The sequence below is a fragment of the Cebus imitator genome, unplaced genomic scaffold, assembly GCF_001604975.1.
Source record: "Cebus imitator isolate Cc_AM_T3 unplaced genomic scaffold, Cebus_imitator-1.0 Scaffold4, whole genome shotgun sequence".
NCBI classification, from domain to species: domain Eukaryota; kingdom Metazoa; phylum Chordata; class Mammalia; order Primates; family Cebidae; genus Cebus; species Cebus imitator.
Window position 1 is genome coordinate 10,345,096 of NW_016107319.1, and position 12,339 is coordinate 10,357,434.

At 37.1% G+C, this 12,339-nt stretch overlaps 2 protein-coding genes across 2 annotated transcripts in view; one reads left to right on the forward strand and one right to left on the reverse strand.

The window, feature by feature from the left end:
* The window catches only part of ABCE1 (ATP binding cassette subfamily E member 1), a 34,872-nt gene extending 32,554 nt beyond the window's left edge, over nt 1–2,318 (forward strand). The window contains exon 16 of the mRNA XM_037740740.1: nt 679–2,318. Within this exon, the coding sequence (XP_037596668.1) occupies nt 679–726 (48 nt within the window). The 3' untranslated portion in view covers nt 727–2,318. The remainder of the gene's footprint in view (nt 1–678) is intronic.
* A 4,055-nt stretch (nt 2,319–6,373) lies between these two features.
* The window catches only part of OTUD4 (OTU deubiquitinase 4), a 49,612-nt gene continuing 43,646 nt past the window's right edge, over nt 6,374–12,339 (reverse strand). Inside the window, exon 20 of the mRNA XM_017534564.2 lies at nt 6,374–11,371. Coding sequence (XP_017390053.2) covers nt 10,154–11,371 — 1,218 coding nt within the window. The 3' untranslated portion in view covers nt 6,374–10,153. The remainder of the gene's footprint in view (nt 11,372–12,339) is intronic.

A 12,339-nucleotide genomic window follows, 5' to 3' on the forward strand; every position in this document is an offset into this window, starting at 1 on the left:
TTGAGACGAAGTTTCACTCTTGTTGCTCAGGCTGGAGTTCAATGAATGGCACAATCTCAGCTCACCGCAACCTCCGCCTCCCAGGTTCAAGCGATTATCCTGCCTCAGCCTCCTGAGTAGCTAGGATTACAGGCATGCGCCACCACACCCAGCTAATTTTTCTATTTTTAATAGAGACAGGGTTTCACCGTATTATTCAGGCTGGTCTCGAACTTCTGACCTTGTGATCCGGCCTCCCAAAGTGCTGGGATTACAGGCGTGAGCCATCATGCCCAGCCTGGAAAAAACTTATGTATATATATAGTGTAATAGGTAGGTCTCAAACTGACAGTATGCTACATTTTGGATCTGGAGATTAAAGTTGCAATGATGAAAATGGAATTTAATAGTTTTCCCAGGAATAATACATAGCCAAATTTCATATATGTAAGGCATCTATGTAAAAGGACTTTGCTTGAGTCGGTGAAGTGAGTGATTCTAGCAATAGGGATAGGACAGAGGTAGTCATCTTTCCTTTGAGTAGTAGACCCAGGAATATCCAGAAATAGATGGTGTGTGCAGAACAGGTTGTACAGGCACTGTTGTAAACACTGCTAAGTAATACCCTGAGTGAAAGTCTACCTTTGGCTATAATAAAATGGTGTTGCTGACTTTTGTTGCTTCTGTTTTATTTTTTAGGATGTAGAACAAAAGAAGAGTGGAAACTACTTTTTCTTGGATGATTAGACTGAATCTGAGAATACTGATAAGCCGCTAATTAAAAGGAATATTTACTAGAATTTTTGTCATATAAAACTTGAATCAGGATTTTATGCCCCACATATGCTGGAGCTTGAAGTATAATTCACTTAATATAACATCAAAAGCCAGTTGCATTCTAAATTGTAATTGAAACACAGAAAACACCACTTTTCTGTTCATGATGAGGCCCTTTTGTGCATAATATTCTAAAATGAAGACATTTCAGGCTATACAAATTACCTCCAAGTTTTCATGATGTGTGGGAAGATTTTCAGTAGGTATTTCATATTCACGTACCAAACACTGACCAGTGTTGCTCCATTTTTTAAATCTTAAAAAGGGTTTCTGTACTTACCTGGTTTGCCAGATATGCCAGTGTAATGAAACTGCCCTTATTTTAAAAGCCAGTCAAAGATTCCACTGATTGACATTTGATAAATAAACATCAGGATTATGTTTATTATTTTTCAGTCTTTGCACCATATTATCAGTATATGGTTTCTGAGGAAGTTTATCTACTACAAAACACCACTGTTGGAAAAATATGTATTTTTTAATTGTTTTTAATCTTTTTTGGTGCTTTTGAACATGTTTAGCAAAAACCAATTCAGTTCCCTTCCCCCCAAAAAAAAGTTACTCTGAATTTTTTAGTTTTTGCATTCCATAATGTTCTGTGTTCATTCTCTAGGTAATGTCATTTTTTTTACACATATATAATCATCACTGATCAAGATTTAGGAAAAATCATTTCTAAAGAATATTTGCATCCCTTACAACTACAGACTCAAAGTCTTTAAAGATGGTGCCTAAGCATCTATGTATTTTTTTTTTTAAGTTCCACGGATTTTTCTGGTGGGCAACCAAGGATTATAAACCACTTCCCTAAAGGCAGCATTAATGCAAAAGTCCCCAGATAGCAATACAAAGTATCCCTCAGTACCACATATACTCATTTCTGAGTTTGGATATAGAGCACATTATCTAAACCTTTTTCTAGTTCCAAAAAGCCATCCAAATTTCTTGAGTTCCTGCATTTCGAACAGGATTACCTATAGCCTGGAGCCACTTCTAAGTTGTACTTCTGACTAAACTGGAATTAACTTATGAGGAAGAGGATTTACTAAATAAATGAGTGGGGCAAGCAAAATTGAGGGGGAAATTAGGAAGTATTTGACAGACTTTAAGAACTACTTAAAATAATAGAAGTCTTGATTAACATGCAAACAGTGGCCACAAAGTATGGTTTAATTGGACCCCATTATGCCTTTTAAAAAATAATTTATGTAAGTAATCTATCAGTACATGTTGAAAAAAATTCAGATATGCAGAATGGAATAAAAAATGAACTCCCTTAATTACCCTCCCAAAGGTTACCAGCGTTTGAATTTAATAATGTATATTCTTTCATTCTTTTTTCTGTGCACTTACCTAAGTGTGAATATGTAAAGGGTTTGTTTTGTACACAAATGGGATTATACTAAAATAAGTAATGCCTATTTTTAAGGATAGGTTAAATTTATGAATGATTATTTCAGATATATTGAATAAAATAAGTAAAAGTTATTGTTATTTACTGATCCCGGATTGTCTTAAAGTACTTGTTATGATATAATAAGAGCACAGTTCTACTTACTGCTAATGACAGAATATGTATTAAAAGAATTTTTCATGTAAATGAAATCTTTAAAATATGGATCTTAAAATTTTACATGGCAATAGAAAAGCCTACAATTGCTAATACAAGAACAATGTTTATAAAATCAGTATTATATACAGTAGGAATGCATATGTTAGCACAAAGAGACTAGTTGATAATGTCCTGATTGGGAAAATCTCAAATACTTAAAAAAAAAATTGTAACAGTTTATGTAGTACGATTTTTGTGAAAATGTACAAAATATTGAAATATACAAAGGGATACTCAAGAAACATTGCTTTTGACAAGGACAATTTGATTAAAGAATGGGGGAAAGGAGACATTTATATACATAGACATACATATATAATACCCTTTGAATTTTACATTTTGCATGTGATCAAAAATCATTGTTTTTTTTTGTTTGCTTGTTTGTTTTGAGACAGTGTCTCCCTCTGTTGCCCAGGCTGTAGTGCAGGGGTGCGATCTCCACTCACTGCAACCTCCGCCTCCTGGGTTCAAGCAATTCTCCTGCCTCAGCCTCCTGAGTAGCTAGGATTACAGGCACTCGCCACCACACCCAGCTAATGTTTGTACTTTTAGTAGAGACAAGGTTTCACCATGTTGGCCAGGCTGATCTCAGGTGATCCACCTGCCTCAGCCTCCCAAAGTGCTGGGATTACAGGCCACTGCGCCTGGCCATTTAAGTTTTTAAATTGTCATTAGATGATTTATATTTACTGTGTTCACCTAGTATAGAACAGGCTTAAAAGCACTATATTGATGGTACAATCATTTTCTGCAATTTAGGTTAACCTAAATTTAGACTACAAGCATTTTAAAGTCCAGTCTTTTATCTGTCTTGTCACTCAGTGTATATAGCATGGTGTCTGGCATGTAATGGCCTACATGCCACAGAGAAAGTAGGAAGACTACAAAACTGCAGTGTTGTATGATTTCATTCATGTTCATCAATATAGTAGTTGGATACAGGTATGTCAAGCCCTTAACCCAGTGTCTAGTCTGCTGTGAGCACTGAGTGGCTCAGAAGAGAAAGTAATCATTCTGGATTGGAATGTCAGAAAGGACTACATAAAGGAATTAGGTCACAGGAAAGAGTAACAGCACCTGTCTTACCGAGTTGTTAAACGGACAGATAAGTGAGATAAACCATGTAAAGCAGAATACATGTCTGGTCAGAGGCAAAAAGAAACATGGGTTTTTAAGAGATTAGTGGAAGGAAATAATGAATAAAGGCAGACTGTGATGAGCTTTCTGTGCCTTCCAGATTGGTTAGTTTTTTACATGCTGAAAGTAGGAATTGAAGAGAAAGCAAGGCCAGTTAGAGAAGCGAAGTACCAAGATAGTACTTGTTCAGGAGCTTCTACTTCTTTATCCCTTTAACTTTTTGAAACATTTCTAGTCCATCCACTTAATACATGAAGGTCTAAACTTAGCTGTATCCTGTGCTGACAGTTGCTCTTGGAAGATGGTTTCCTTTGTAGTGTTTCAGTTTGTGAGCAGATGTGTGATGAGGCTGTATCTAAAAATTCTGAGATTTTGTGTGGCAAATACCATTTCTCCTCAGCCCTTTGCTCACTACCACCACCTCCTCTGCCAATTTATTAGGGTAGACAGTGTGCCCAGTCCTAGGTGGTTGGTCATAATTGGGCTAAGACATAGAAAATCCTCTTCCATACTTTCCTAGTGTCTCTTGCAGTTATGTTCAATTTACTGGCTAGAGAGTTCTAGCCAGTAAATTGAAACCTCTTGAGGTTTTTCTAGAAAATAAACCTATTGCTTTCCTAATAAGGAAGATGATTATCTGGTACTGCTTCTTGAGGATGTAATAATATGACGCAACTATTTTGTGCCCATAAGGTGATACAAAGGAAATGCAAAACAAGCTACAAGAATGTTACTCCTGACATCAATCACTGCAAAACTGCCAGCAGCCACTTCTCTCCACCTTTCTTGAGAAATACATCCCTATTTTGTTTAAACCTGGTTAAGTCAAACTGGTTTCCTGTTTGCCATCAAGAAACCTCCCTGGCTGAGGTCTTTTTCCTCAGAGGCTTTCTTTCCATTTGCCTTCTGCCATGGGAGCCAAGTGTGTTAACAGCTTGGAACCACTTTTCAGTTTTCCTAGTTTGTGGATTCCTGGACCTCAAACCTAAATGAATGTGGTAACATTTTCAGTGGTTTTGTTTTTTGCCTTTAAGGAACTGGAACCCAGGCCAAGACAGGTTTGTCTGTGGGAATTTTTAATTTCACCCCTTTCGCTGGGGTGACCCTGGCTTTAATGCAAATGTTAGCTCCCAACTTTGCATGTGCCTAAATATAGGTCTCCCATGTCAATGGTCACTTTATGTCTGTGCTTCTGGTTTCCTGTCTGCATTTTTAAAACTACCTTATAAAACTATAAAGGACTTAAATGTTTTTACTACTAGTTCGGAAAAGTAAATTACAGGAAAGATCCAACAAGTATATCCCTAGATAGGTACATTGCAGTAGTTTTCTGTTTCATCTGAAAAGCATTAGTCTAAAGCCAAGGTTCTCATTTTTTAAAAAAGAAATAGGCTTACTACACAGAATTTTGTTACCAGTTAGCCTGCCAATTCAGTTAAGAATATTCAAAGGGATAGAAGGCCTTAAGAACCATACTCGTCATCTACATACACATCTTTAATAAGATTTTTTACTGTGAAAAATAAAATTACAGGAATGTTACATATTTTAAAAGGGCTGCCTCTAAAGCCCGTTTCTCTAATGAATTATTATAGAAAAATCAATTTCAAAAACTGTTTATACCAGTGTCTGTAGCTTCTCTTAGAAAACTCAACCCTATTATTCTGAGGGGTCCATGTTTCATGAAGAACTCACAGATTAAGTTAGAGTGCAAAAGTTTACGCAGGTAAGCTGTTTTTAACTTCTGGTTTTGTATTTACATTCTCATACTATGCCCTAGACCCAGACCTAAGTCTGTGAAAGGTAAGTAAAATTATAATTATTCAAAGTGAAAAGCAAGCTCTTTGTGGAGACCACTGACTTAACTTGGGTCACTCCCATACATTTCTGGAATGACCAATTTTGCAAGAACCCTCCCCCACCCACCCAACACACCTCTTACTAACCAGCTCCCACACTGGCTTCTCTCTGACTCCATGGATAAACCCACAGAACTAATTGTTTCCCCTTTTTCTCCTTCCTTTCTTCCTTCCCCACAGGTTCTGTGATATTTTAGTCAACTCCTAAAGCAGTCTCAAAAGATCCACATGTCAACTCTCATTATCTTTAATAATGGCTCATCCTCCTTCCCAGCTTTCTGACCCTGTTCCTTGATCACTCACTTTTCTGTCCAATACTTGAATTGAGAGAGGCTTGTTTCAGGTTCGGCCAGATTTACCAGAAAGTTCATATTTTATGTAAACAAGTATTGATTGGACAATATTCTTTGGTAATTTTATAAAGAAAAACAGGCTTTAAAAAATTGAGTTTTCAGAGTATTTAAGTATACTTGGTTTTCAAAACTCAATTTACCTTTCTTTAGCCAACATTACTGAATGCTAAATGTAAAAAAAAAAAAAAAAAAAAAAAAAAAAAAAAAAAAAAAAAAAACATTTAAAAACAGTTCAATCCATAAATTATTCTTAGATATTCTGCACATTCCCATTTAGTCACTGCAGAAAAAAAAAAATGGTGGCACTAGCTATAAAGTCACTTAAAACTAGACTCAAATATGAGTCCTACCACTTACTGGTTGCATGACCCCAAGCAAGTAATTTGGCCTCAGTTTCATCATATAAAGTAGGGAAAATTACAATACCCATAGATTATGAATTCTACATGGTTTTTAGTTGCACGTACTGGAATTGTCTTCTAGCTGGAAAAACATCATGGAAATCATTTCTCATTTTAAGGAGTTTACAAAAATTCTTAAGATTTATATGCTATATTACCTGGTTAACCCTGGAACCAAATAATTCACAAGCAGAATCAAGAAACAAAATTTAATATATGCACACAGTTTTATATATAATGCAGCATCACACCATGTAGGGCATTTACTCTTATTTTATACATTCAGATATGTTTGAAACACTTCTTAAGGCTACAAAACAGAACATAGAAAAATAAACAGGAATATATTCAACACTTACAAAAAGTGATATGATAAAGAATATAAAGTACTAGTTTCCTTTCAACACTTCAAAAGATAGGCATATATATAATTTTTTTTTTACAAGTAACATCACAAATGATCACATCTTCACATGCTCTTAAGTATTATTTGTACTCAGTGTAAGGCTATTATCATTTTTCATACATAAAATTTTCTAGCTCTGTAACACAATGCAATTTTTAATCCATTCAAGTAAGTTCAACCCCAAAGTTGCTGCTTCCCAGCATTAAGACATGCACCCACCCCTCTTCTAAGATTTTCTAAAACTTGCATTTCAGGGGGAAAGACCTCCTTTAAAAAATAATCCCAATTAGTGGGAGAGTAAATGGCTGACACTAGTAGCAAAACCTTAGTTCTTTGAAATTAACATAGTGGAAATGAGCCATTATTAGGATTTTAAACAAAAACAATAGCATTTAGACATAGGAAGCAAAATACAGTAAACAAATAGTGTAGCCAAATATGCATTCTCTTCAGCTACACTAGAGTGGACCTTGCTTAGTACCCTTAAGTGAAAGTCAAAACATTTACCTCATCTAAAAATGAAGGTAAAAGAAAAGAGGCAAAAATAAATATTGCTAGTTTCTAGGATGGCTGAATGTTTTCTAAACCAGAAATGGTTAGAAAGGAACTTTATTGCACCAAGTCTATCATAAGCAAGTTTGCAGTTCACAGGCATTTTAATTCAACCTTGAGTCACAAAGGAAACAACACACTGCAAAAATACAGTCTGCATTAAATAAGTTATATCGGCATTGTGGTCTGGGAAAACCTACTCTTGCCAGGTCAAGGCAGGGCCTCAGCTTAGGTCTGCCATGAAAATGAACTTGTGGGTTATCAGTAAACAGTATGAGGACTACACAGATGCCAGCATCCTGCTGCCAAGGAGGGCGTGGGGGAAGAGTTGAAGATTTATCTGAGAGGAAATGAACTTGAAGAGACACAGAACATCAAAAGGAAAAGGGGGCTGGAATCAAGTTCAGCCAAAGCACCTAACACAAAAAACAGGTGAGCTTTGGTCAGTCTGTTCTTCAAAATATGTATGATCATAATATGGTGAAGTTTGATAATTTCCAACTCAAAAACACAAATGATCCTCAGTTCTATATTTTTGCTTCTATTCTCATAAAGAAATATGTCAACACAGAGCATGACAAACAGTTAAGATGAAGAACAAAAGCTTGCTTAGCCTTAGTTTGACCTCAGCATAAGGCAAAATCCCTTGGACTAGTACATTTAAAATGAAACATAAAGGAAAAAAGTAAAACCAACCTTCTTACCAAGATTACTTTTAAAACTATCAAAAGTCTTTATTCCAGAGGTCATTGAGAAAAGTACCATCTGCTAAAATTACCATTCAAGCACTGTTTCCATCATATCCTAGAGGTGAGAAATATGGGAAACAGAAAGCAAATCTGTGTTTCCTTCAGGAGCTATTATGTTACTCAATTAAGGTAAAACAAAGTGACAATGAAGACATGAATAGTATTTCCTTCCAATTTTTAAACATTTTCAGAAGCTGAGATCAAACCCCAGTCAATAAAATGCAGGACACTAGAATCAACAACTTATTTTGGACTCCTGAGATCAAACATACTGAACTTTCAAATCTGGTGTTTGTATCAAAATGTGGTTTTCATTAAAATTATCAGGTAAGTTAGTCCTACCAAAAAAAAAAAAAAAGGATGAGCTGAAAGAGGAGGACCTGCTAATCTCTTTCCTTATCTCGGCCTCTGATGTTAAGAAAAAAAAAATGGCTTAAAGCAGTACCTTCAACTGTTCTAGCTTGAAAGGTGACAACAAATTCCTTTCAATAGGTTCTCTCAAAAAAATTTTCTACACAACCATCCCAGTCTTTACAATTTGTTACCTAGCACCATCATAATAAAATGTTATCTTTCAAAGTGCTCTCTAAAATCCTGTTACATTATTATCTAAATGCTAATCACTACTCAAATCAGCAGTTACACAGACGTTAGGTAATTAAAACAGCACAGAGGTAAATAACCATTATTACAGTACAGTGGAGATTCACAGAGCCCAGCTGGCATCTAAACATTCCCATAGGTTATCAGAGAACCCAGAAAACTCATCTGTTTCAGTTTGTCAAATTCAAGTGAATTGTATTTTCTTAAGTAATTTGCTTTACAAAAAAAGAAAGTCACCGCATCTGTTTTTGGCTAGGTATATTACACATGGCATGCAAAGAGAAATTACTACTATGTTATTTGCATAGCACTCAAACTTCCTGATCAGAAGATAATCTCAACATAATAAAAGGGTAGATTTTCACATTGGTATGTACAAATAAGAAATACAAGCTACAGTTATTTTTACAAAATAACACAGATGAATGAATACTGTGTTAATTCAGAGAGTCCAATCTCCAAATGAGAACAGAGTGCAACATGCAAAGGGAACTTCTAGTGAATACTGCAAAGACTGGAAGAAAGCAGGATGGAAGATGTTACCTACCTAAGGGTAACAAGCTATAAAACACAAAGCAAAACCATTTTCTAGCAGCATCCTCTAGAAAAGAACTAGAAGTCACAATCATATTATCTTCTATACAACAGTTCCAGCCCTGACAAGTAGAACATGCAAGTGTCAAGTGAAAGTGATAAACAACCAATGGTGCAAGGAGAAAACAAAACACAGTAACTCTAGAAACCTATCAAGCTAAAAATTTTTAACATTTCTTCTCACAAAATATTTAGAATCTGTCAGTGCATTAGTGTTAAAGTGGCATTAAAAAAACGTCTGCAGTTCTAACTGATGCAGATTATTTTCAAAATGCATAGCATCTACATTTCTTTCGAGTAGGCACCATGATATTTACACCAGTGCTAAGAATTCTTGGTGGAAACAGCCATTTCATTGGATTTCCTACTATTCTTCTATGCAATCTCAACAAATACCAAAATTCAAAAATATACCTTATGAATATTAAAAGAACTATATACAACATTGCTAAGACACAGTTAATAGGCTGCCTTATGTGAATATTAAAGAGAGGACATTATTCAAGTTTGACAGATATTGAGATGAAAGGCCTTTGGGTTGGAAGCATTTTAAGAGACAACAGTGTTTTAGGCTGAGAATTGTTTGAGCCCAGTTTATGACTAAGGCATTGCATAATAAAATATACATTTCTATTTGGTGCAACATTATGTTTGGAATCTATAGTGTGTCAAATGGTATATTTTCTTGTCACTCCAGTAAACACTATAAAGGACACATTTCCAACATTTGAAATCAAACTTATATAAGGAAAAAAGCCAAACACTAAATCTATAATGTTTTATATTAAGCTGTTTATAAAAAATACTTTAACAAACTTATCTTCTACTTTTTATGGGGACAGTCACTTGATAAATAAACAGATTCTGAATGAAGAAAACTGGCAATGCCAGGAATTCACCTGCCCCCTTGAACTCATGTCCAAAATGTCTTGTACAGTATAGAAGTGAAGGGAAGGGGACTGGGGAGGGGAAAGAGTTCCAACTGGGGTTTTTATTTTATTGTATTTTTTTAAAGCCTTCAGAAACATTCCACCTAAGAGCTTCTGTTAGAAAATACTTCAGCAACAACCATCAAGTGTGCTGCCCCCTATGGCCATCTCCCATCCCTGATCTCCTCCTATCTCCCCTATATGGTCGTCCTCTGGCATTTCGATGGTATTGATAACCTTCATCCCGGCTTCTGCTTGGCTGTCCTTTCCAGGACTCCTCACCTCTCACATGTTGATATCCGCCCCTACCAGAATAGCTCCAATCACTTTTGTACTTCCTGCTTCCATAAGTTTGATTATAGAACTGCTTGGATCTACCACTTCTCAAAATATTAGACACTTCATTTTCATCTTCTGAACTCTCTTCTTTTGGTCTTTGCACTCTGCTATCCACAGAGTTGGCCCCCGGGCTGACCACATCAGCAGCAGTCTTAGGATCTTTTACTTTTTCTGTTTTTTCTTTCAGACTTTGAATGGTCCTTTTTGGTTCAAGTTCAGCAGGCACAGTTTCTCTCTCTCTGTTTAGAATTTGAGTGGGAGGATGAGCCTTTCCCTCTGCTACAGGAGGGATGGAAGCCAATGCCATCTCTGCCTTTCGTGTCTGGGATGACTGCTCTGTCCGGCCTTCATCCAGCTTACTGCTCACACTTGCTTCAGGGAGAGAATGTACGTGTTCGCCTCTGGCTTCTGGAAATTCATCTACGGCTGAAACTGAACCACATTCTTTAGAAAGATCCAGATTTTCCAGAGACAGATCTAATTCTTTCTCATCAGAGGGCAGGACAATATTCTGCCTCATTACTGGGTTTTCTATGAATCCCTGAAAAGGGTACCCATACCAAACATGAGGGAAGAAAGGAGGTGCAATAGGAACTGGGCCTAAGAATGGACTGGGTCCAAAAGATGGTTGGGGGAACATATTCTTGCCACTTAGTGACTCTTCATAATCAGCATGAAGAAGCTGCCCAGGGGTCTCAGATTCAAGATCAGCCTGGTAAGACAACTGTCCATGACTTTCAGACACCTGAGATGGAGAGATAACCAGAGGTGAAGAAAATGTTGGCGGTCCAATCTCTGGCTGTGGCATTTGACCATTAACGCTGGCCTCAGTCTGTATAGGAAAGTGGGCATCAGTACAGGTACAATCACTTTCATTCTGAGTAGCAGGAGCCTCTTGGAACCAGGGATTATGAGGATAAACAGGGACAGGGACTTTTGGGTACATCCTGCAGGCTGCCAGGTAGGCCTGGTGCAGAGGGTACAGGTAAGAATGTGGGGCCCACATAGGACAGCTGTATGCCTAAAGAGACACAGAATAGTTAAATAAACAAAAGAGGAGAAAAAAAGGTTCAGGTGGTTATCAATCTAAAACTACTAGGCTCAAGAAAAGTTTCTCATGCCGACAAAGACCATATATAGTCCAAATACTAAATCACTGTAGTAACCAACATGAAAATCAATTACAAAATTCACTGCTTTAAGACTCCATTGCTTGCTCCTGTCCTAAAACCAATCTGAAGTCCTGATAGGTTGAGAGGAGATAGTATCTCTGCATCACTGGCTGTTTAGCTAGACCTGCATTCACATTCTGGCTCTACCACTAACTCAGTGTGTGACCGCAGGCAGGCCAGTTAACATCTGAACTTGTTCTTCTGGGAAAATGCCAGTATAGGAGTAGATGATATCCAATGTTAGGAATCCACAATTCTAGAAGCCCACAGAATACTGCAAATGCAAGGATTAAGTTAGACTTCCAATCAGAGAGGAATAATGTTGAAAATTATTCCAAATCCTTCCTCCACAAGAGTTCAAAACCAAAATATGGGCTAGGTACAGTGGCTCACGCCTGTAATCCCAGCACTTTGGGAGGCCGAGGCAGGGGGATCACCTGAGGTGAGGAGTTCGAGATCAGCCTGACCAACATGGAGAAACCCTGTCTCTACTAAAAACATAAAATTGGCTGGGTGTGGTGGCACATGCCTGTAATCCCCGCTAGTTGGGAGGCTGAGGCAGGAGAATTGCTTGAACCCAGGAGGTGGAAACTGCAGTGAGCCAAGATTGCACCATTGCACTCCAGCCCAGGCAACGAGAGCAAAACTCCATCTCAAAACAAAAACAAAAACAAAAACAAAACAAAGGCCAGACATCATGGTGGCTCACACCTGTAATCCCAGCACTTTGGTAGGCTGAGACAGGTGGATCAATTGAGATCAGGAGTTTCAGACCAGCCTGGTCAACATGGTAAAACCTTGTCTCTACTAAAAAAAA